We start from the raw sequence: 25,621 nt of genomic DNA, 5'->3' as shown, positions 1-25,621 counted from the left end.
CAGATGCTTCAGTTCCTTCCTACCTCTCCAGCCTTCTCTCCCCTCTTCCACCCAGCATTTTCCTATAGCAGACCACCTCTCTCCTCCCAGAAGCCATCACAGAACAGCCCAGCCACAGGGGATCCTTGCTGTCCTCAGGATTCCTGGACCACAGAAGCCATTTGGCCTCCACTCCTTAGAGCCATAACTCATCACCCTTCACAAAATAAGAACGAACACTTAACTTTAACTAGGGCTTACTCTGTGCCAGGCACCATTTTTAGTGCCTTGCGTGTATCAGTCCTCAACTTAATACAAGGTAGGCACTATGGCAGTTAACATCATCCCCATTTCACAGAGGCTGAAACCAAGGTGCAGAGAGGTTCAGTAACTCACCCAAGGTCACATGGTTGTGGCAGAACCAGGATTTCAACCAGGGTCCATGCACTAAACTGGCACACTACACTACCTTATGTCCCATAAGCACCCAGGGGACAGGATCTGGGGTAGGACCTCGGTCTCTCCACAGTGGCCTGACTCAGGGGTCCAGAGGTACAACATAGAACATCATCAGGGTCGGCTTGCTGGTGTTAGTGTCCGTGAGTAAGTGGATTTGCCAACTTGGTAGGGGTGGGGAGCTGAGGCAACAAAGAAAGTAAACGCCCTGACATTCATCCTTTGGGGCCTCCAGAGGAGACTGGGGCCTCTAGCATCCTTACCTTCCCCAGCCCTTCCTTTCTCCATGTCCACCACACTGAGGGGTGGCTGTCAATCAGCCCCCTGATAATGAGGGTCCCAGTGAGTCCTTCAAGAATGGCCTCAGCTCTAGGGGACCTAGCCTTCTCTACTCCTGACCTCCCAGCACCAGACCCAGAAGCAGGGAAGTGAGAGCAGAGGGAGGGGCTGTCAGCCTCCGGGGCAGGGAGGAGACTGCGGGCAGAGGGGCTTCCCTTACCTAGCACCACGATGTCTATTTTGAACTCCACCGTCTTCTGGTCCTGCGAGACGGTGCATGTCCAGGTGCCACTATCCTGGCGCTCCAGCTGAGGCACAGAGAGGGTCCTCCCCCCCTGTATGTTTTTACCCCCTGGACTCCTACATTTCACTGAGGGGCTACTACCAGGGGGGCTCTCCAAGGTCAGGGTCAGGCTTTGCCCCTCAAGCAGGTGGGTGTCAGAGTTGGCAGTCACTGTGGAGGGAAAGGCCAGCTGTGTCACACACATACCATCCCCAAGGAGAAGGGCAGAGGACAGGAAACCAAGAACATCTCTCCATTATCTCCATCCCAACATCTCCTTCCTCCCAGCACCCAGCTGCCCACCCCCAGCCAAGACAGGGTTTCCCTCTCCCCTCCTCTCTCTCTTCTTTCCTCCTCTCCCCTCATCCTCTCTTCCCCAGTCTCTCTCTCTCCTTCCCTTGCTTCCTTCCCTTTTCTTTCCTTTTCCCAAGGCCTCTTCCCTCCTCCGCCCACCACCATCCCCCACCTAATCAAAAGGGCTTTGAAGAGATTCGGAGGCCAGTTTGATAGCCTGGTCCTCTTGGGGCTGCTGCGGTATCACCAGCTCAGGCTGGATTTGGTGCAGGGGTGGGAGTAGTGGGGAAGAGAACCAGCCAGGAGGTATCCTCGTCCCCACCTGCCCCACTCACATCCGAACACCAGCAATTCCACCTCCTCCTTCTTGTTCTCCACTTCACAGATGTAAGTATCTGAGTCTTCTATCTTAAGATTCTTGATGATCATGGAAAAGCATCCTTGGTCCCAAAGGCTTTTTCTTGAGTCAGCACGATCGCTCAGCTTGGATGGACCTGGGAGCAGAAGACAAATGGGAGAGGCTGAGGTGCCTTGGAGACATGGCACCTCTGGCAAGAGAATGCCCACAGCTCTTCTGATCTCAATTGCTAATTTCCTGCAACATCTGCTCCTCATTCTAATCAGAGAAACCCAGTCTGGTAAGGAGGTCTCATCATATCCATTTACCTGGCTGGGACAGTGGCTCACAAATACAAATAAAATCATATCCTTATTTGGAGAGCACCAACTCCTACATGCCAAATACTTTACATGCATCATCTCAGTAATCTCCACAATAATTCCAAGAAATAGATATTGTCAACACTGTTTTGCTTATTTTACAGATAGAGAAACTGAGACTCACACACTGAGATTAAGTAATTACCCAACTCTCACACATTGTAGGAGAAGAAACCAGTACAATTTCTTTGGAGGGTGATTTGTACTATATATCAGAATTACAAATGTATATACAAAGCGAAATGTCCATCAATAAAGAATAGGTTAAATAGCTCATAGCTCACCCATTCAGTGGATTGCTATGTAGCCGGAAGAGAGGAAGAGGAAGTGCTTTGTATACTGATTTGGAACCGTATCTAAGAAACATCACTAACTGAATAAAGCAAGGTATTAAACAGTCTACTATTTGTTTTTAAAGGGAGAGAAAATATATTCTTTGTATATGAAAAGAATATTTCTCGAATTAAACATAACAAAATGAGGCCATTAAAAAGAGTTATAACGTCTAAAAAAAAATTAAAAAAGAAAGAAACTGAGGCCAGGCATGGTGGAAATCTCTCATCCCAGCTCTTTGAAAGATCGAGGTGGAAGGATTGTTTGAGCCCAGGAGTTCGAGATCCGCCTGGGCAACATGGCGAAACCCCATCTCTAAAAAAAAAAATTTTTTTTAATTAGCCGCCTTAGGAGGCTGAGGTGGGAGGATCGCTTGAGCCCAGAAGTCAAAGGTTGCTGTGAAACAAATGAGATGGCACCAATGCACTCCAGTCTGGGTGACAGAACGAGACTAAGAAAAATTAACTGGGTGTGGTGGTGCATACCAGTAGCCCCAGCTACACCGGAGGCTGAGGTGGGAGGATCACCTGACCCGGGAGGTCGAGGCTGCAGTGAGCTATGATCGTGCCACTGCACTCCGCCCTGGGCGACAGAATGAGACCCTGTTTAAAAAGAAAAAAAAAGAAAAAAAAACTGGGAGGCTGAGGCACAAGCATCGCTTGAGACTGGGAGGCAGAGTTTGCAGTGAGATCGAACCAATGCACTCCAGCCTGGGTGACAGAGTGAGACTGTCTCAAAACACACACACACACACACACACACACACACACACACACACACAGATAACCTTGGTTGCCTCTAGGAAGAGGAAGTGAATACTCATGTGTAGGAAGAAAGCTTTTCACTATATGCCCTTTGCTTTTTTTTTTTTTTTTTTTTTTTGAGATGGAGTTTCGCTCTTGTTGCCCAAGCTGGAGTGCAATGGCACGATCTTGGCTCACTGCAACCTCCGCCTCCCAGGTTCAAGCACTTCTCCTGCTTCTGTCTCCCGAGTAGCTGGGATTACAGGCATGTGCAACCAAGCCCAGCTAATTTTGTATTTTTAGTAGAGACAGAGTTTCTCCTTGTTGGTCAGGCTGGTCTCGAATGCTCAACCTCAGGTGATCCGCTCACCTTGGCCTCCCAAAGTGCTGGGATTAGTGAGCCACCACACCCAGCCTGCTTTCTTTTTGTTTGTTTGTTTGTTTTTATGGAGTTGAGTGTTGGATCTCTGCTCACTGTAACCTCTGCCTCCTGAGTTCAAGGGATTCTCCTGCCTCAACCTTCGGAGTAGCTGGGATTACAGGTGTGCACCACCACATCTGGCTAATTTTTGTATTTTTAGCAGAGACAAGTTTTCCCACATTGCCCAGGCTGGTCTTGAACTCCTGACCTCAAGCAACCCGCCCACCTCAGTCTCCCAAATTGCTGGGATTGCAGGTGTAAGCCCCTGCGCCCAGCGTATATGCCCTTTTCTGCGTTTTGAATTTTGACTCCCCTAAGTGGTGGAGCTAGGATTAAAATGCAGCCTGTCAGGAGTCTGGGACCAACCTGGGCAGCAAATAGACACCCTCATCTCTAAAAACAATTATTTTAAAAGAATTAGCTGGGAGTGGGTGCCTGTAATCCCAGCTACTTGAGAGGCTGAGGCAGGAGGATTGCTTGAGCCCAGGAGTCCAAAGTCACAGTGAGCTATGATTGTGACACTGCACTCCAGCCTGGGCAACAGAGGCCTCATCTTAAAGAAAAGAAATTTTTGGCCGGGTGCAGTGGCTCATGCCTGAAATCCCAGCACTTTGGGGGGCCAAGGCAGTGGATCACTTGCGGTGACGAGTTCAAGACCAGCCTGGCCAACATGGTGAAACCCCATCTCTACTAAAACTAGAAAAAAAAAAAATTAGCTGGCACATGGTGACGCGTGCCTGTAATCCCAGCTACTTGGGAGGCTGAGGCAGGAGAGTTGCTTGAACCCGGGAGGCGGAGATTGCAGTGAGCCGAGATCACGCCACTGCACTCCAGCCTGGGTGACAGAGTGAGACTCTACCTCAGAAAAAAATAAAAATAAAAAATGTTTTTAAAAATAAAAATAATTCAGGCTGTTTCACTATGCAATGCTATCTCTGGAAAGTTCTTCAGGCATAAGTATGTGTCTCCTTTGGCCTCTTCTTGTAAAATCTAATACCCATCACCAAGGGAAGTTTTCTCTTTAGCTGTCCGTTTTCTGGGTGCGGTGGCAGCTCCAGAATCTCTATAGAACAGGGCTTTAGAATCTAAATTTACATAGCAAACAGTTCTGCATTGCTTTGTTTTTACTTAGAATGTATATTTGGAGGAATGGGGCAAAAGTGGCTAAGACTAAAGCCTCTCAGCCTGCTTGGCACTACCTCTGCCTCCCTGAGATGCCTAGGCCCTCTCCCTCTTTCTGCCTTGGTGTGGGAGCCTGGATACCCATTCAGCCGCTCACTCTCCTTTCTCTCCTCTTCCAGACCACACAGTCCTCTTCCCCACTGCTCAGCTCTCACTGTCCAGGAGCCTCTTCCAGACAACCTCACAGCCTCGGCACACAGTTGCCCCAAGCTTCCCCGGGGCACGGCAGGCACCCAATCCACCCCACACCTTCAGTTTCACTCTTTCTTTTTTTTAGATGTCCCTACTCAAGACAACCCGGACCCAGCCTCCCCCTTTATTTGTTCCTTCAGTGGTTCCTGCCCTACTTGCTGTTTCCCTGGATCTACACACTGCTTTAATTCCCCAGCTTACCCTGAAATTCAACTACATTCCTTTCACAATTCCTTTACCAAACTTCTTAGAAGCGTGGCCTACTCTGATTCCGCCCCACTTTGCTCCGCTTCTTTTGCTCCTCTCCTCCATTTCTAAGAATGATTCGTTTTTCATCATCTTGAACTTTTGCTCTGACAGCTACATTTAGGTGTTGTCCCAGACTGTCTTTGGTCCTCTTCCTCATTTCTACAGACATTCTCAATTCCACCGCATCCCCAGTCAGGTCTGCAGACGGTGGCCAAGTTGTTACTGCCAGCCCTGACCTCTCTCCTCAATTCTAGGCACACATTTCCAATGGTCCAAGTAATAAATTTATGTTAATATCCTGCTATCACCCCAAACGCGATTGGTTCAAAATGAAATGTATAAGCCTCCTCCTAAAATAACTCTGCCTCCTTGCTTCTCTTAAAAGGAAAACCATGGCCTGCTTGTCCATGCTGTCCCATACTTTGAAAAAGCTACAGCAAGATAATAGGAAAGGTCTAAGCATATGAGTGAGTCTGGGACAAATTCATGGGACAACCAGTATTGAATGAAGACTTAAAAGAGGTATAGACCTGTGGCCAGGTGCGGTGGCTCACGCCTGTAATCCCAGCACTTTGGGAGGCCGAGGCAGGCAGATCACCTGAGGTCAGGAGTTCAAGACCAGCCTGGCCACCATGGTGAAACCCAGTCTTTACTAAAAATAGAAAAATTAGCCAGGAATGGTGATGCACGCCTGTAATTCCAGTTACTCGGGAGGCTGAGGCAGGAGAATCCCTTGAACCTGGGAGATGAAGGTTGTGGTGAGCCAAGATCACGCCACTGCACACCAGCCTGGAGGAGAGAGAGACTCCGTCTCAAAAAAAGGAAAAAAAAAAAAAAAAGGCATAGGCAATAGACTAGAGGAGATGGGGAGCAGCAAGGACATTACAGGAAGGGGGAAAGCTCCAGAGAGGCAGCACAGGCAAACTGTGGGGAAACCTCCTGGGTGCAGAGGTTTCCGCTGGGAAACTGTGAGCAGTGGCCCCGAGATGGTGAAGGTCCTGCAGAGGCTTATAGGCTTAGTCTAATGAGCTAAGACGTGGCATGTGCAAAGCATGACTTTGGAAGGCAATGCTGCAGCAGGAGGAAGGGAAATCCAAGTAGGTGAGTAGGTGAGACTAGTGGCAGACCAAATTACCCGGAAGCTCACTGTAATCCATTACCCGGAAGCTCACTGTAATCCAGGTGGGAGGTATGTGGGGCTTGGCTGGTGATGGTGGTATTCCCATGGGAACAAAGAAGAGGATGAAATTAGAACCTTTTTTTTTTTTTTTTGAGACAGGGTCTCACTGTGTCACCCAGGCTGGAGTGCAGTGGTGCAATCACGGCTCACTGCAACATCTACCTTGTGGGCTCAAGCGATCCTCCCACCTCAGTCCCCCAAGTAACTGGGACTACAAGCCTGTGCCACCACTCCCCATTAACTTTTGTATTTTTTGTACAAGTGGGGTATCACCATGTTGCCCAGGCTGGTCTTGAAATCCTGAGGTCAAGTGATCCAGCTGCCTCAGCCTCCCAAAGTGCTAGGATTACAACAGGTAGGAGCCATCATGCCCGGCCCAAAATACTTTCAAAGCAAGGAATGGTCATAGTTGATGATGATGGGAAACAGGGATTGAAGTAGAGAAAAAAACATGACTCTGTGGCCAGGCGCGGTGGCTCACACCTATAATCCCAGCACTTTGGAAGGCGGAGGCAGGCGGATCACCTGAGGTCAGGAGTTCGAGACCAGCCTCAACATTGAGAAACCCTGTCTCTACTAAAAATATAAAAATTAGCCGGGCATGGTGGCGCATGCCTGTAATCCTAGCTGCTTGGGAGCCTGAGGCAGGAGAATCGTTCAAACCTGGGAGGAAGAGGTTGCGGTGAGCCAAGATCGCACCATTGCACTCCAGCCTGGACAGCAAGAGTGAAACTCCATCTCAAAACAAAACAAAACAAAAAACATGACTCTGTGTTTCAGAAATTGGGGGTGATACTGTTATTGTTAGAAATCAGGAAGTTGGGAAGGGGAGCTGTTCTGAAGGAAGATGAGATCCATAGAAACAGAACAAAAGCATCAACACAAAAGACTTAAGAGTTTTTAGAAAGTAGAGCATTGTTTTAATCTCATAGGCAGTGAAAGAAATGCAAATTAAAACAATGATATATTTTTCAATTATAAAATTGCCCCCCCAAAAAAGTTTTATATAATACAACTCAGTGCTGACAAGGTGTGCTCAAAAAGTTCATATCCTTAATTTCATTTCTGGAACTTTATCTTTAAAACAATAATTTTAAAATGGAAACCATAATTTAGGTACAAAAATAATACTTATAGCATTGTTAATAAGATACAATGTTAGACAAAATGATAATGGCTGTATATTAGAGGACAATTAATTTGATGGAATTCTAGGTTAGCACCAAAACCAATATTTACAAATAACTTATAATGAAATAGAAAATACTAACAATATACATTTCTAAGTTGTTTTAAGATAATCTTTATTTAGAGAAGTAAGCTCTCGACTTTTTAAAAAGAAGAAAATTATCTCACAAAGTAGGGAAGGAAAAGAAGAAAAATTAAAAAAAAAAAGATAATCTTCACTTTTTTTTTTTTGAGACAGAATCTCACTCTGTCACCCAGGCTGGAGTGCAATAGTGTGATCTCGGCTCACTGCAACCTTCATCTCCTGTGTTCAAGTGATTCTTCTGACTCAGCCTCCCAAGTAGCTGCGACTACAAGCGGGTGCCACCAAGCCCAGCTAATTTTTTGTATTTTTAGTAGAGACGGGCTTTCACCGTGTTAGCCAGAGTGGTCTCGATCTCCTGACCTTGTGATCCGCCCGCCTTGGCCTCCCAAAGTGCTGGGATTACAGGCGTGAGCCACTGCGCCTGGCCAATCTTCACTTTTTAGGTTAGTTATTTGAACTACAAAAATTATACAGACTCAACACTTTCCTGGCCCTACCTGCTTTCTTTCTTTCTTTCTTTCTTTTTTTTTTTGAGAAAGAGCCTCACTCTGTTGCCCAAGCTACAGTGCAGTGGTGTGATCTCGGCTCACTGCAACCTCTACCTCCTGGGTTCAAGCAATTCTCCTGCCTCAGCCTCCCGAGTAGCTGGGACTACAGGCATGTGCCACCACATCCAGCTAATTTTTGTGTTTTTAGTAGAGACCGGGTTCGCCATGTTGGCCAGGCTGGTCTCGAACTCCTGGCGTCAAGCCATCCATCCATCTCAGCCTCCCAAAGTGCTGAGATTACAGATGTGAGCCATCACACCTGGCATTAAATTAAACTTATTGTTTTGACATAAATGTAGATTCACTTGCAGTTTTAAGAAGTAATAAAGAGAAACCCTATGTACCCTCTATCCAGTTTACCCTAATGGTAATATCTTGCAAAACTGTAGTACTATATCACAACCAGGATGCTGACATCGACACGATCAGGATACAGAACATTTCCAGCTCCATAAAGGTTGTTGCTTTTTGTAGCCATCCCCTTCCCCTCCCCATCCCTGAGCCCCTTAAACCCTGGCAATCACTCATCTGTTCTCCATTTCTATAATTAGTTATTTTAAGAATGTTATATAAATGGATTAATACAGCATATTACCTTTCGAGATTGGCTTTTTTTCACTCAGCATAAGTCCCTGGAGATTCATCCAGGTTGTGGTGTGTACTGTAATTCATCCTTTTTATTGCTGAAAAGTATTTCGTGGTATGGATATAATCATTCCCCAGTTGAAGGACATCTAGATTGTTTCTACTTGTTGGCTACCGTGAATAAAGCTACTATAAACATTTGTGTACAGCTTTTTGTGTGAGCGTAAGTCTTCACTGCTCTGGGATAAATGCCTAGGAGTGCAATTGCTGGGTTGTTGCATGTTTTGTTTTATAAGAAACTATCAAACTGTTTTCCAGAGTGGCTATGCCATTTTAGTCTCCCACCAATATTGGAAGAATGACCCCGTTTCTCCACATCCTCATCAGCATTTGGTGGTGTTCCAATTTTTAATTTTAGCCATTCTGATAGGTTTAGTGATAGCCTATTGTGGTTTTAATGTACATATCCCTAATGATTAATGATGTTGAACAGCTTTTCATGTGCTTATTTGCCAACTGTATGTCCTTTTGGGCCTGTTTTCTAATTGAATCGTTTTTTTGGTTTTGAGTTTTGAGAGTTGTTTATCATATTCTGGATACCAGTCCTTTGTTGAGTATGTGGATTATGGATATATTTTCTTATATTCTGTAAACTGTCTTTTCTTATTCTTCTTCTTATTTGAGATTGGGTCTCACTCTGTTGCCCGGGCAACCAGGCAACATCTTGGCTCACTGCAACCTCTGCCTCCCTGGCTCAGTGATCCTCCCACCTCAGCCTCCTGTGTCACTGGGAATACAGGTGCACTCCACCAAACCCAGCTATAAATATATTTTATATATATAATATAATATACAAAATATATAAATATATTAAATATTAAATATAAATACAGAAATATATTTATGTATTTATATATAATATTTATATTTAATAAATTTAATAAAAACAAAAATATAAAGTATATAAATATATTTGATATATAAACATATATTTAATTTAAAATATTAAATATAAATATATAAAAATATATAATATATAAAATATATAATATATAAATAAATAATATATATATATACTTTTATTTATTTATTTTTTGTAGAGACAGGGTTTCATCATGTTGCCCAGGCTGGTGCCAAACTTCTGAGCTGAAGTGATGAACCCACCTCAGCTGCCCAAAGTGCTGGGATTACAGCAGTGAGCCACCGTGCCCAGCCCCTTTTTGCAGAGCAAAATTATTTTGCTTTTGTTTTTGAGACAGGGTCTCCCTTTGTCACTTAGGCTGGAGTGCCAGCTGGAATGCAGTGACACAATCATAGCTCACTGCAGTCTTGAACACCTGGGCTCAAGCGATCCTCCCACCTCAGCCTCCCAAAGTGCTAGGATTATAGGTGTAAGCCATTACACCTGGCCAACTTGTTTATATCTATAAAAAATCTTGCTGGTATTTTTATAGGAATTGGATGAAACCTGTATATAGATTTCGGGAAAATTGATATTTTTCTTATGTTAAGTCTTCCAGTCCATCAATCCATGAGTATAGTATGTCTCTCCATATATTTAGGTCTTCTTTGACTTCTTTAATCGGCATTGTGTAGTTTTTAGCATATAAATTCAATATCTTTGTTTTTTGTTTTTGTTTTTGGTTTTTTTTGCTTGTTTGTTTTTGTTTTTTTGAGACAGACTCTTACTCTATTGCCCAGGCTGGAGTGCAGTGACTCTATCTTGGCTCACTGCAACTTCTGCCTCCAGGGTTCACGCAATTCTCCTGCCTCAGCCTCCAAAGTAGTTGGGATTACAGGCATGCGCCACAACACCTGCCTAATTTTTGCATTTTTAGTAGAGACAGGGTTTCACCATGTTGGCCAGACTGGTCTCAAACTCCTGACTTCAAGTGATCCACCAGCCTCAGCTTCCCAAAGTGCTTTGATTGCAGGCATGAGCCACTGCACCCGGCCCTATGCATGTTTTTTAGATTTACACCTAAGTATTTTTTTTCTCTTTCTTTCTTTCTTTTTTCTTTTCTTTTCTTTTTTTTTTTTTTTTTTTTTTTTTTAGATAGGGTATTGCTCTGTTACCTAGGCTGGAAAGCAGTGGTGTGATCATGGCTCACTGCAGCCTTGACCTCCCAGGCTCAAGCAATCCTCCCACCTCAGCCTCCCCAGTAGCTGGGACTACAGGCATACACCATTATGCTTAGCTAATTTTTTTTTTTTTGAGACGGAGTCTCACTCTGTCACCCAGGCTGAAGTGCAGTGGCGCAATCTCAGCTCACTGCCAGCTTTACCTCCCAGGTTCATGCCATTCTCCTGCCTCAGCTTCCTGAGGAGCTGGGTCTACAGGTGCCTGCCACCGCGCCTAACTAATTTTTTGTGTTTTTAGTAGAGAAGGGGTTTCACTGTGTTAGCCAAGATGGTCTCGATCTCCTGACCGCGTGATCCACCCACCTTGGCCTCCCAAAGTGCTGGGATTACAGGTGTGAGCCACCATGCCCGGCTATGCTCAGCTAATTTTTTACTTTTTGTAGAGACAGGGTCTTACTATGTTGCCTGGGCTGGTCTTGAACTCCTGGGCTTAAGCAATCCTCCCACCTTGGCCTCCCAAAGTGCAGGACGTACAGGTGTGAGCCACCATGCCTCGCCTTTTTGAGCAATTATAAATGGTATTGTAGCTTTAATTTCTATGTACACGTATTCCTTTCTAATATATAGAAATACAATAGATTTTTGTATGTTTATCTTATATTCTGCAACTTTGATGAATTCATTTATTAATTCTAAGAGGTTTTTTTGTAGATTCTTTGAGATTTTCTATGTAATCATGTCATCCACAAATAGGAACAGTTTTATTTCTTCCTTTCTGACAAGTTTTCCTTTTATTTCATTTTCTTGCCTTATTGCACCGGCAAGGGATTGCAGTACCATGTTGAATAAGAGTAGTAAGAGCAGACATCTTTGTCTTATCTCTGCTCTTAGGGAGAAAGAATTCAGTTTCTCACCATTAAATATAATGTCAGTTGTAGTAGGGTGGGTCTTTTGGGGTTTTTTTGGGGTGCTTTTTATTTAATTAACTAATTTCGAGACAGAGTCTTGCTCTGTCGCCTAGGCTGGAGTGCAGTGGCGCGATCTCATCTCACTGCAACCTCTGCCTCCTAGGTTCAAGCGATTCTCCTGCCTCAGCCTCCCAAGTAGCTGGGACTATAGGTGCATACCACCACAGCCGGCTTTTTGTATTTTTAGTAGAGGCAGGGTTTCACCGTGTTAGCCAGGATGGTCTCCATCTCGTGACCTCATGATCTGCCTGCCTCGGCCTCCCAAAGTGCTGGAATTACAGGCATGAGCCACAGCACCTGGTCTTTATTTATTTATTTATTTTTGTTTTATTTATTTATTTTTTGAGACGGAGTCTCACTCTGTCACTCAGAGCGAGCAATGGCGCGGTCTCAACTCACCACAACCTCCACCTCCTGGGTTCAAGCAATTCTCCTACCTCAGCCTCCTGAATAGCTGGGATTACAGGCGCCTACCACCATGCCTGGTTAATTTTTGTATTTTTGGTAGAGACGAGGTTTCACCATGTTGGCCAGGCTGGTCTCAAACTCCTGACTTCATGATCTGCCCACCTTGCCTCCCAGAGTGCTGGGATTACAGGCGTGAGCTACCGTGTCTGGCCTATTTTTTAAATTTATTATTGGTTTGTTTGTTTTTCCTTTTTTTTTTTTTTTTTGAGACAAAGTCTTGCTGTGTTGCCCAGGCTAGAGTGCAGTGGCACAATCTTGGCTCACTGCAATCTCCACCTCCTGGATTCAAATGATTCTTGTGCCTCAGTCTCCTGAGTAGCTAGGATTACAGGCTCACACCATCACATCCAGCTAATTTTTGTATTTTTTGCAGAGATAGTGTTTCACCATGTTGGCCAGGCTGGTCTCGAACTCCTGATTTCAAGTGATCTGCCTGCCTCAGCCTCCCAAAATGCTGGGATTACAGGTGTCAGCTACCTCACCCAACCTGTTTGTTTTTCTTGAGACAGGGCCTTGCTCTGTCACCCAGGCTGGTGTGCAGTGGTACAATAGCTCACTGCGGCCTCCACCTCCCGGGTTCAAGTGATTCTCCCACCTCAGCCTCCTGAGTAGCTGGGATTACAGGCATGTACCACCACATCTGGCTAATTTTTTTTTTTTTTTTTTGTATTTTTAGTAGAGACAGGTTTTCACCGTGTTGGCCAGGCTGGTCTCGAACTCCTGACCTCAAGTGACCTGCCAGCCTCACCCTCCCACAGTGCTGGGATTAAAGGCATGAGCCACCGCGGCCTGCCCTATATCATTATTTTTGAAGTGAGTTTCTTATAAACTGCATATTGTTGAATTGTGCTTTTTAATTCATTCTATCGATTTTTGTATTTTAATAGATGTATTAGACCATTTACATTGACTGTAATTATTGATATGTTAGGGCTTGAATCTGTCATTTTATTTTTGTTTTCTGCTTTTTTTGTTTTCTTGTTTCTTTTTCCTGCCTTCCTGGGGGTTATTTGGATATCTTTTTGTAACAAACTTCTTAAGAACAGTTTTAGATTTACAGCAAAATTGTGAAAATGGTGTGGAGAACCATGGAGATAACACTGCCATCCCAGTGAGCCTTTTGGAATGAGAACATCTATCCTATGCCTGTATACCATTGTGTTTTAGATACACATAACTTGCCTGGTTTCACAGGTTCACAGCTGGAAAGAAATTTTGCCTCAGGATGAACCGTATCTCAAGTCTCACCCATACCTGATTTAGATGACATTTTAAAATTCCATTTATTTATTGATTTTGTTTTTTAGAGACAAGTTTCACAATGTTGACCGAGCTGGTCTCGAACTTCTAGGCTCAAATGATCCTCCACTTCAGCTTCCTGAGTAGATGGAACTACGGGTGCATGCCACCAAGCCCTGACTTAGATGCTATGTAGATGAAACTTTGGACATTAGACTTTGGAGTTGATGCTGGAATGAGTTAAGACTTTGGAGGCTATTGAGATGGAATGAATGCATTTTTCATGTAATAAGGACACAAATTTGAGGGGGCAGTGCAGAATACCATGGACCAAATTGAGTCCCCCACAAATTCACATGTTGAAGCCCTCACCCTCAGTGTGATGATATTTTGATATATGGCCCTTGGGAGGTAATTCAGTTTAGATGAGGTTATGAGAATGGGGCCATCATGATGGGATTAGTGTCCTTATAGGAAAAGACATCAAAAAGCTTTCTTTCTCACCGGTCGTGGTGGCTCATGCCTGTAATCCCAGCACTTTGGGAGGCTGAGGTAGATGGATCATCTGAGGTCAGGAGGTCAAGGCTGGCCGGACCAACAGAGCGAAACCCCGACTCTACTAAAAACACAAAAATTGGCTGGGTGTGGTAGCAGGCACTATAATCCCAGCTACTTGGGAAGCTGAGGCAGGAGAATCACTTGAACCTGGTAGGTGAAGGTTGCAGTGAGCTGAGATCATGCCATTGCACTCCAGCCTGGGCAATACGAGTGAGGCTCTGTCTGAGAAAAAAAAAAACACATAAAAACACGCACACACACAAGGAGGCCGAGTGCGGTGGCTCATGCCTGTAATCCCAGCACTTTGGGAGACTGAGGCAGGAGGATCACTTGAGGTCAGGAGCTCTAGAGTACCCTGGCCAACATGGTGAAACCTCGTTTCTACTAAAAATACAAAAAAATTAGCCGAGTGCGGTGGCAAGTGCCTGTAAACCCAGCTACTCGGGAGGCTGAGGCAGGAGAATTGCTTGAACCCAGGAAGCAGAGATTGCAGTGAGCCAAGATCGGGCCACTGCACTCCAGCCTGGGCAACAGAGCGAAACTCCATCTCAAAAAAAGAGAAAGTTTTCTTCTGTTTCTCTCTGCCATGTGAGGACACAGCAAGAAGGCAACTGCCTGCAAACTAGGAAGAGATCCCTCATAATCTGACCATGCTAGCATCCTGAAATCAGAATTGTGATAAATAAATTTCTGTTGTTTAAACCACCCAGTCCATGGTATTTTGCTATGGCATTCCTAAGAGACTAAACTAAAAAAATACAAAAATTAGCTGGGCGTGGTGGTGCATGCCTGTAGTTCCAGCTACTTGGGAGGTTGAGGCAGGAGAATTGCTTGAACTTGGGAGGCAGAGGTTGCAGTGAGCTGAGATCGTGCCATTGCACTCCAGCCTGGGTGACAGAGCAAGACTCCGTCTCAAAAAAAAAAAAAGTTAGTCTAATAATTGATAGTCTCATTATGGTATAGCTTAAGGAAGGAGTAGGATAACAGGTATATACAGTATGATATCATTTACATAATTATATATATAATATTATCCACACTGACCAAGAGTGGAAGAAAATAGGCCACATGCAGTGGCTTATACCTATTTTCCCAGCACTTTGGGAGACCAAAATGGGATCACTTGAGCCTAGGAATTCAAGACCAGCCTGAGCAACATGGTGAAATCTCATCTCTACAAAAAATTAAAAATTAGGTGAACATGGTGGCGTGCACCTGTAGTCCCAGCTCCCGGGAAGGCTGACGTGGGAGGATAACTTGAGCCTGCAATGTGTTGTGGTCATGCCACTGCACTCCAGCCTGGGCAACAGAGTAAGACCCTGTCTCAAAAAGGAAAAAAAAAAAAAGAAACATTGGATGAAAATAAATCAAAATGTTAGCAGAGGATATCTCTGAGTGGTAGAAGTATGCATGCATTTGATTTTCTTCCATGTTCTTTCCTTCGTTGACCAAATATTTTGTGATGAGCATATAATACTTTAAATCAGGAGAAAAGGCCGAGTGCAGTAGCTCATGCCTATAATTCCAGCACTGTGGAAGGCTAAGGCAGGCGAATCACTTGAGGTGAGGAGTTCGAGACCAACCTGGCCAATATGATCAAACCCTGTCACTACTAAAAATACACAAATTAGGCATGGTGGCACACGCCTGTAGTCCCAGCTACTCAGGAAGCTGAGGCAGGAGAATGGCTTTAACCCGGGAGACAGAGCTTGCAGTGAGCCAAGATCATGCCCACTGCACTCCAGCCTGGGCAACAGATCGAGAGTTTGCCTCAAAAAAAAAAAAAAAAGTAGAAAAAAAAATTCTGGGCCAGGCACAGTGACTCACGCCTGTAATCCCAGCACTTTGGCAGGCCAAGGCGGGTGGATCATGAGGTCAGGAGATCAAGACCAGCCTGACTAACACAGTGAAACCCTGTTTCTACTAAAAGTACAAAAAATTAGCCAGGCATGGTGGCACATGCCTGTAGTCCCAGCGACTTAGGAGGCTGAGGCAGGAGAATCGCTTGAACCCGGGAGACAGAGGTTGCAGTGAGCCAAGATCACGCTACTGCACTCCAGCCTGGGCGACAGAATGAGACTCCGTCTCAAATAAATAAATAAATAAATAAAATAATAATAATAATTCTGCAATTTTTTTTTTTTTTTTGAAATAGAGTCTTGCTCTGTCACCCAGGCTGGAGTGCAATGGTGCAATCTCAGCTCACTTCAGCCTTTGCCTCCCAGGTTCAAGTGATTCTCCTGCCTCAGCCTCCTGAGTAGCTGGGAATACAGGCCTGCACCACCACGCCCGGCTAATTTTTGTATTTTTAGTAGAGACCAGGTTTCACCATGTTGGCCAGGCTGGTCTTGAACTCCTGACCTGCGGTGATCTGCCCACCTCAACCTCCCAAAGTGCTGGGATTACAGGTGTGAGCCACTACAGCTAGCCTTTTTTTTTTAATTAAAAAAATTTTTTTGGCTCGGCATGTAATCCCAGCACTCTGAGAGGCCAAGGTTAGTGGATCACTTGAGCTCATGAGTTCGAGACCAGCCTGGCCAACATGGTGAAACCCTGTTTCTACAAAAAATACAAAAATTAGCCAGGCACGGTGGTGCATGCCTGTAGTCCCAACTACTTGTGAGGCTGAGGTGGGAGGATGACTTGAGCCTGGGAGGTGGAGATTGCAGCGAGCCGAGATCACACCACTGCAATGGAGCTTGGGTGATAGAACCAGACCTTGTCTCTCTCTCTCTCTCTCTCTCTCTCTCTCTCTCTCTCTATATATATATATATATATATATATATATTTTTTTTTTTTTTTTTTTTTTTTTTTTTTTTGTAGAGACAGAGTCTCACTATGTTTCTCAGGGTGGTCTTGAACTCCTGGACTCAAGCAATCCTCCAGCCTCGGCCTCCCACAGTGCTAGGATTACAGATATGAGTCACTGTGCAAAATATTATCTACATGGGTCTGTAGCAACAATACTCAAGAAATCATGGGTGTTAAGTGGTAGTGATTGTTGTAAAACTCACTAAAATAAGTTCATGAATATTAAAATATTCAAATTAACATACCACCAAAAGCCTTTCCCTGGGCCACCAGCAGTTGGTGTAGGGAAACTCTGGACAAGAATGCCACTGAGTTTCTGTCAACCCCAGCCCTCTGGGATCCCAAAGTTTAACTAAGAGCAGATCTCAGACACCAAAGGCTTTCAATCCATAGTGTGTTTTCCTCCCTGGATGGGGGGCCAGGGAGCCCTACCTTTAGTTAAGAAGGAGCCCTGAATTCCCAGAATCTTTATCTGGTTGGAGTTTTTCCAGTGGAATTGTGTGTTCTTCTTCTGCGAAGCATTACAGGTCAGTTCCACTGTATCCCCTTTCTTGCCCAGCACCACTTTCTTTCCCTGGGTGACTGCTGGGAGTAGCGCTGGGTGGAAAAGAAAGGAGTCAGGTCCCAATGCTGCCGCTGTCCCCCTCTACCCCATCCTCCACCTTTGCCTTTCCTCCCACGCCATCTGCATTGAGACCCCAGGTCTGAGAACTTACCCAGTTGCAGCACCAGAAGCAAGTGCCTAAAAGGGATTCCCCGGTTCATTGTGGCCTTGCTGAGGGAGGCAGGGGCTTGAGCCAGTAGGGACCTGAGCCTGCAAAAATGGCAGGGCCTGAGGGAAATACCAATCATTAGTCAGCAAACATTTATTTGACCTGGAGTATACAGGGGCCATATGCAACCTCTCCCTCAGGACCCTTGCAGCCAGCCCAGTGAACTTGAGGTAGGAGAACAGCAGAGGGAATTGGAGGTTGGATTAAGGAAGGAATGAGTAGGAGCACAAGCAAGAGAAAGAAGGAAGTGAGCAAAAACAGAAGTAAGATAAATAAGTGAATAAGGAGCCCCATGGCTGGCTAGATCCAAACCAAACCAGTAAGGAGGAGCTCCTAAGAGATGGGCATGTACTGGGCTGGGTGCAGTGGCTCATGCTTGTAATCCCAGCACTTTGGGAGTCCAAGGTGGGTGGATCACTTGAGGTCAGGAGTTCAAGATCAGCCTGGCCAACATGGTGAAACCCTGACTCTACTAAAAATACAAAAATGAGCCGGGCATGGTGGCATACACCTGTAGTCTCAGGTACTCAGGAGGCTGAGGCAGGAGAATCACTTGAACCAGGGAGGTGGAGGTTGCAGTGAGCCGAGATTGTGCCACTGCACTCTAGCCTGGAGGACAGAACGAGACTCCTCAAAAAAAAAAAAAAAAAAAAGCACATGTACTCCAGAGAAAAGAAGATATCCTTAAAATGACCCCATATAGTAATTGGCTACTTAAGGTTCAGAGTGCATATCATGCATGTACTTAAAATTATGGGAAGGAGGTGACACACAAGCACACAGAGGCCAAGAAACTGAGCAACTCACCTGTCAATCAAAAGGCACATGCCAGCTAAAGATTAGGCAGCTTGAGGAAGAAGAGAAAAAGACACATAGAAAAGGCATGAAGTATAACAAACCATAACTGACACCATTCGCTGGTCATCCTCGATCCATAGTGGATTGTACCGTGCTTAATAAACTTTTTGCTGTTTTGCTATTTGTGTGTGTCATGTCCAATTCTTTGTTTGTGGCACCAACAAATGATGGTTGTGGGACTTCACAACATCAGTTGGTAACAAACTAAACTTGCACACTCCTAACTGGATGCTCGGAGATACACACCACGAAATGCTATGCTCAGGCCAGGAGGGGGTTCTTTGCTGGGATGAGTGAAGAGGGGATCAGAAAAGGATGCACGGAGAAGGTGACAAATTGGTGGGGAGACCATGGAGCCAGGCCAGGACGTGGAAATGCTTGAAGGCTGTGCTGAGATGCTGCGACTGGATCCTGGGCACTAGAGAGCCAGCAGAGGATTTTCTATAGAGAAGAAGGTGATTAGATTTGCCACGTGGACCCCTGAAGCTGCTGAGTGAAAGAACTGGAGGAGGTGAGGCACCAAAGGCAGGACTGCAACCATCCTGGTGAACAAAGGGCCTGAGCCAAGTGGCTGTGGGAATGTGTGGGACAGTTCTAAGGTGACATTCCCAAGGATTGGGGCCTGATATAGTGTGAGAGGTGTGGGGAAAAGAAAGAGAGATCAGATTGTTACTGTGTCTGTGTAGAAAAAGAAAGACATTGACCGGCTGCGGTGGCTCACACCTGTAATCCCAGCATTTTGGGAGGCCGAGGCAGGCAGATCACCTGAGGTTAGGAGTTCATGACAGCCTGACCAACATGGAGAAACCCCGGCTCTACTAAAAATACAGAATTAGCCAGGCGCGGTGGCACACGCCTGTAATCCCAGCTACCAGGGAGGCTGAGGCGGGAGAATTGCTTGAACCCGGGAGGCAGAGGTTACTGTGAGCTGAGATTGTGTCATTGCAGTACAGTCTGGGCAACAAGAGCAAAACTCCGTCTCGGGGGAAAAAAAAAAAAAAAAGAAGACATAAGAAACTCCGTTTTGATCTGTACTAAGAAAAATTGTTCTGCTTTGAGATGCTATTAATCTGCAACTTTTGTCCCAAACCTGTGCTCACAAAAACATGTGCTATATTGAATCAAGGTTTAATGGATCTAGGGCTGTGCAAGATGTGCTTTAAAAAAGTTCTTGCAGGCCGGGCGCGGTGGCTCACACCTGTAAACCCAGCACTTTGGGAGGCCGAGGCGGGCAGATCACGAGGTCAGGAAATCGAGACCATCCTGGCTAACACGGTGAAACCCTGTCTCTACTAAAAAATACAAAAAACTAGCCGGGCGAGGTGGCGGGCGCCTGTAGTCCCAGCTACTCGGGAGGCTGAGGCAGGAGAATGGCGTGAACTCGGGAGGCGGAGCTTGCAGCGAGCTGAGAGCACGCCACTGCACTCCAGCCTGGGTGACAGCAAGACTCCATCTCAAAAAAAAAAAAAAAGTTCTTGCAGGCAGTATGCTTGGTGAAAGTCATTGCCATTCTCCATTCTCTATTAACCAGAGACACAATGCACTGTGGAAAGCTGCAGGAACCCCTGCCCGAGAAAGCCTGGGTATTGTCCAGGATTTCCCCCCTGAGACAGCCTGAGATATGGCCCCACGGGAAGGGAAAGACCTTACAGCCCCGCAGCCCCACAGCTGTAAAGGGTCTGCGCTGAGGAGGATTAGTGAAAGAGGAAGGCCTCTATGCGGTTGAGATAAGAGGAAGGTATCTGTGTCCTGCGCGTCCCTGGGAATGGAATGACTCGGTGTAAAACCGATCATACATTCCATTTTGAGAGAGGAGAAAACTGCCTTATGGCTGGAGGAGATACATCATGGCAGCAACACTACTCTGTTACTCTTTACTGTACTGAGATGTTTGTGTAAAGTTAAACATAAATCTAGCCTATATGCACATCCAGGCACAGCACCTTTCCTTAAACTTATTTATGACACAGAGTCTTTGCCCACATGTTTTTCTGCTGACCCTCTCCTCACCTTCACCCTAGAGCCCCACCACATTCCCCTTGCCGACATAGTAAAGATAGTGATCAATAAATACTGAGGGAACTCAGAGACCAGCACCAGTGCAGGTCCTCACTTGCTGAGTGCTGGTCCCCTGGGCCCCATTTTCTTCCTCTATACTTTGTCTCTGTGTCTTATTTCTTTTCTCAGTCTCTCAGTCTCCACCTTGCAAGAAATACCCACAGGTGTGGAGGGCAGGCCCCTTTCAGAGAGGTCAGGGGAGAAAGAGCAGAGGACCATTTCTCTGTCCAATTTCAGACCAACCCTACAAGGCCTCTGAGTGGGCCAAGCAGAAGGCGTTGGTCCAGGGTTTGGATGAAGAAGAGATTCCTGTGTGTTTGGCAGACAAGTGAGACTGGGGGTGGAGGGGGCAGGGCACAGAGGCTCTGAATGGACCCTGGGGAATGGACAGCTGTAGGTTAGAGGAACGATTCCCAAAGTCCTGGATCAGCAGCAGCGGCAACATGACCTGGGAACTTGTTAGAAATGTAAATCCTCGGCCCTACCCTAGACTTGCTGAATCAGAAACTAGGGGTGGGTCTGGTCATCTGGGTTTTCATAAATCTCCAGGTGACCTGATCACGCTCAAGTTTGAAAACCGTAAGTTAGATGGAAAGGAAAGGGGAGAGGCATCCCCATTCTGAGGTGTGCGAAGGTGGTAGGGATGTGCGAGGAGGCTTTGGGGGAAAGAGAGGGCTCAGGGAGGAGATGGTGGAAGAAGGTATGGGAAAAGCATTTGGGGCTTGACTGTAAATCTTTTTATTTTTAGTTTAGATCCACTCTGTCACCCAGGCCAGAGCGCAGTGGTGCAATCATAGGTCATTGCAGCCTGGAACTCCTGGGCTCAAGTGATCCTTTCATGACAACACCCAGCTAATTTTTGCAGGTCATGATTGCAAATATTGACAGGCAGGTCGAAGAGCTGGAACTTTGTCCTGGAGGTGATGGGACCCACTGCTGATTTTTGAGCAGAGATGTGACATGGTCTATGTAGAGCTTTCGGAAGCTTGATGTGGTAACTGGGGACCAGATGACATGGGATTGGAGCAGGGATTATAGAAAGGGCTCCGAGATAGCACCTCAAAGGAGGGTTGGAGCAGGGCTCAAGTGTCTTTGAATCCAGGCCCAGGATATAAAGCGAGCTCAGAGAGGTGACTGCCTGGGGAAGGGGTCAGCCTGCACCTGGCCCCTGCTGGTGAGACAGGATCCTGCCTCCAGACTTACTCTGTCTTCCAAGCTTGGTCCTTCTTTCCCCCAGTGGCACCTTTGTCATTGAAGTTTGGTGACGATCTGCCTACCCTGAAGTCCCACAGCACCCCGTTGACATGCTCCTGGGTGCGTTCCACCTTCTACCTTGTGTGTAGTGATTTGGTTTCTCAACTCTCCTCCACCAGCTTGAGCCCCTTGAGGACAGAGATGACAGTCTAGCCAGCTGTGTGGCCACCACAAGCCTGGCAGCAGCTGAGACAGACAGAGGACTTGGGATGACTTTCGGTAACTTAAGCCAAATTGAATTGTATGGAGGAGGAAAAGTCACTGATTTCTTCTTTCTGTACTCACCATATTAATTCTGTTTCTAAAATGGGTCACTGAAGTGTGTGCACACACCCAGCTCTGGCATAGATGAAGCCAAGTCATCCCAATCCATGCTGTTCATCCCCCCGGGGCCCTGCCAGCCACTCTCCACCCTGTCTGTGGCTCTCCACCAAAGGCCTGACAGCCACACATGGCTCATAGACTCTCTTGCCCTCCAGCACCAACTGGGGCTGGCCAGTGGGAAGTGCCTGTCAGAGATGAGATGGAAGGGTGGGGGAAAGAGGCTGGGATATTTTCCCTACTCTATCCGTGTCCTGGACATATTTTCTGTCAATAGCTGTGTGTTCATCCTCACCTGCAGCCCTGCCCCTCCACAACTTCTGTGGGGTGGCCCCTTATCCAGAGCGCAAGCACTCTCTGGGTTCCAGAAATACCATTTTCACTTCCTCAGGACTCTTCTTGCTGTTAACTGTGTCTGTGCTTCAAGAAGTTGGTTGATTCCCTTAACCTCTATGAATAACCCCCTTTTTACAGTCTCTTGAACCATGGGAGGTGGACTGTGTTTCCTGCTGGGCACTAAGACACAATCCATGGAGAGGAATGGAGCACTCAGAAGGTATGGGGAATCGGTCCTCCTACTGGGGTTTAGCAGAAGAAAAGAAAGTGACTCCATCTTTGTCAGCTGCCTCCTGTGACTCAATCTGTCTGGGAGAGGAGGTAGCCAGGGCTTAATATGTGGTAGGTGCTTGAGATAGACAGGTAGGTAGGTAGATAGATAGATAGATAGATAGATCAAATAGATTAGGTATATTAGATAGATTAGATGATAGATTGATAGATTAGATACATAGATTAGATAAACACACAGAGATTAAATAGATGATGAATAAGATAGATAAAACAGATTAGGATGGATGGATAGATGATAGATAGATAGATAGACAGATAGATAGATAGATAAATGATAAAGACAGACGTAGAGGGCCGGACACGGTGGCTCACAGCTGTAATCCCAGCACTTTGGGAGGCTTAGGCGGGTAGATCACCTGAGGTCAGGAGTTCGATACAAGCCTGACCAACATGGTGAAAACTTTCTCTACTAAAAATACAAAATTAGTCGGGCATGGTGGCATGGGCCTATAATCCCAGCTACTCCAAAGGTTGAGGCAGGAGAATCACTTAGAATCCAGGAGGCAGAGGTTCAGCAGTGAGCTGAGATTGCGCCACTGCACTCCAGCCTGGGCGACAGAGCAAGACTCTGTCTCAAAAACAAACAAACGAACAAACAAAAAAGCCATATAGACAGATAGATTAGATAAATAGATGATAGATAAGATAAATAGATGGATTAGATTAGACAGTCAGACAGATAAGATAGATACATAAGGCTGGATGCAGTGGCTCACACCTGTAATCCCAGCACTTTGGGAGGCCAAGGTGGGTGGATCACCTGAGGTCGGGAGACCAGCCTGGCCAACATGGTGAAACTCCATCTCTACTAAAAGTACAAAAATTAGCTGGACATGGTGACGCACGTCTGTAATCTCAGCTACTTGGGAGGCTGAGGCAAGAGAATCACTTGAACCCGGGAGGCGGAGGTTGCAGTGAGCCGAAATCCTGCCACTGCACTCCAGCCTGGGCAACAGAGTGAGACTCCGTCTCAAAAAAAAAAAAAAAGATAGATATATAAGATAGATCAATAGCTAGGATAGATATATAAAGCTATCTGTCTATCATAGATGGATATAGATAGACAGATATAGATAGATAGATTAGATAGATAGATAGATAGATAGATAGATTAGATAGATAGATAGAAGCCGGGTGCCGGGCGCGGTGGCTCATGCCTATAATCCCAGCACCTTGGGAGGCCGAGGCGGGTAGATCACTTGAGGCCAGGAGTTCGAGACCAGCCTGTCCAACATCGTGAAACCCCCGTATCTACTAAAAATACAAAAAAAATAGCTGGGGATGGTGGCGGGTGCCTGTAATCTCAGCTACTCAGGAGAATCACTTGAACCCAGGAGGTGGAGGTTGCAGTGAGCCAAGATCACGCCATGCACTCCAACCTGGGTGACAGAGTAAGACTCTGTCTCAAAAAAAAAACAAAGAGATAGATAAATAGATAACAATTTTGTTTAAACCAGGGAAGTAGGAAGAAAAGAGGTCAGGAAGGAGGTTCTGAGAAACGAGGAAGGGAGACTAGCCACCAGCCATGGTGAAGTGTCTACAGGTTAGCATGCAGCACAGGAGGCATCTAGGGGAAGGCTGCAGTGAGAAGAGTAGAATAGGAGTAGCCTCATACCAAAGAGTGGTTCCCACTGTCCCCCATCCCAGACTGACTGTGTCCTTGGTGAGCAGGGAGTGAAAGAGGGGAAGTCTCCATATAGGATATCCCTTCTCTGGGGTCCAAATCCAGCTTACCCTGATAAGATGCCTGGGGAAGACTAGAGGCATTCTTTTTTTTTTTTTTTTGAGACGGAGTCTCGCTCTGTCCCCCAGGCTGGAGTGCAGTGGCCGGATCTCAGCTCACTGCAAGCTCCGCCTCCCGGGTTCACGCCATTCTCCTGCCTCAGCCTCCCGAGTAGCTGGGACTACAGGCGCCCGCCACCTCGCCCGGCTAGTTTTTTGTATTTTTTAGTAGAGACGGGGTTTCACCGTGTTAACCAGGAGGGTCTCGATCTCCTGACCTCGTGATCCGCCCGTCTCGGCCTCCCAAAGTGCTGGGATTACAGGCTTGAGCCACCGCGCCCGGCAACTAGAGGCATTCTTGACCCTTCCCCACATGGTGGCTGTTTTGACTCCCCCTGCTCCATGGTCCTGAGGTCTGTGCAGACAGCCACCTCCCTGCCTCCAGCTCCCTGTTCCGCCTCATCTCACCCCAAGGCTCTGCTAAGTGGAGGAGGCTGTGGGTTTCCAGCATGCTTGCTTTGGTGCTTTGGGCTTCCGCTGCCACCACAGAGATCCGGCCTTTGATTCCCATACTCAGCGTCCCCAGAGGTGCCTTACCCTAGTACAGCAGCATCCTGTAGACCAGCACTCCGAGAGAGGTTGGGAGGGCTCTCTGGTCCCTCAAGCCCTAGCACGTCTCTCTCTTTCTCTCTCTCTCTCTCTCTCTCTCTCTGCTTGCTTCTCAGCTCACATCTGTGCATTTCTGTATCTATGCTTCCCAGCCCCCAGCTTATGCCCCCAGCCTGCAGCTCCCTGTGTCTGTGTCTGTCTTCCTCTGTGCCTCATATGCCAGGAGGTCATGCTGGCTCTCCCGGGCTCCCCTGGAATGCCCCTTGCCTCTCCTCCTTTATAATCTTCCCCTCTCCAGCTGCCACTAAGCTCTAGCTGCTTCCGGTCTGTACACGGGCCTCCTGGCCTTTGGCAGCAATATAGACCCTGGACAAGCTTTGATCTGTGGGGAGGCTGCCGAGCACGCCTGCAGCCCAGGGTGGATGTGAGGGAGCCGGCTGCAGGGTGGGAGGGACACCGTGGACAAAGGGAAATGGACAGATTTCCCCAGAATGCACAGAGGCCTCAAGGGAGGAGGGGAGGGAAAGATGTGGGAGGGAGAGACCTGGAGCA

General features: G+C 46.5%; 1 protein-coding gene and 1 long non-coding RNA gene across 4 annotated transcripts in view; one reads left to right on the top strand and one right to left on the bottom strand.

Annotated features, from left to right (window-relative positions):
• CD4 (CD4 molecule) overlaps positions 1-25,621 on the bottom strand; it is a 33,536-nt gene that overhangs the window by 4,927 nt on the left and 2,988 nt on the right. The window contains exons 2-6 of one of the 3 annotated variants that reach the window (XM_015430302.4): positions 21,737-21,915; positions 17,561-17,676; positions 17,277-17,441; positions 1,627-1,785; positions 935-1,168 (exon numbers count right to left, since the gene is read on the bottom strand). In XM_015430302.4, coding sequence (XP_015285788.1) covers positions 935-1,168; positions 1,627-1,785; positions 17,277-17,441; positions 17,561-17,609 — 607 coding nt within the window. In that variant the 5' untranslated portion in view covers positions 17,610-17,676; positions 21,737-21,915. Of the gene's footprint in view, positions 1-934; positions 1,169-1,626; positions 1,786-17,276; positions 17,442-17,560; positions 17,677-18,721; positions 18,917-21,736; positions 21,916-25,621 lie in introns of all 3 variants that reach the window. The other 2 variants (XM_045364655.3, XM_005569956.5) reach the window with 2 other exon arrangements.
• Positions 1,677-8,916, top strand: LOC135966147 (uncharacterized). The gene is made up of 2 exons (XR_010579262.2): positions 1,677-1,929; positions 7,738-8,916. It is a non-coding gene; the product is annotated as an uncharacterized lncRNA (long non-coding RNA).

This window comes from Macaca fascicularis, chromosome 11 (assembly GCF_037993035.2).
Source record: "Macaca fascicularis isolate 582-1 chromosome 11, T2T-MFA8v1.1".
Lineage (NCBI taxonomy): Eukaryota > Metazoa > Chordata > Mammalia > Primates > Cercopithecidae > Macaca > Macaca fascicularis.
Note: the sequence above shows the minus strand (reverse complement) of the source record. Positions and strands in the feature narration are given on the sequence as shown.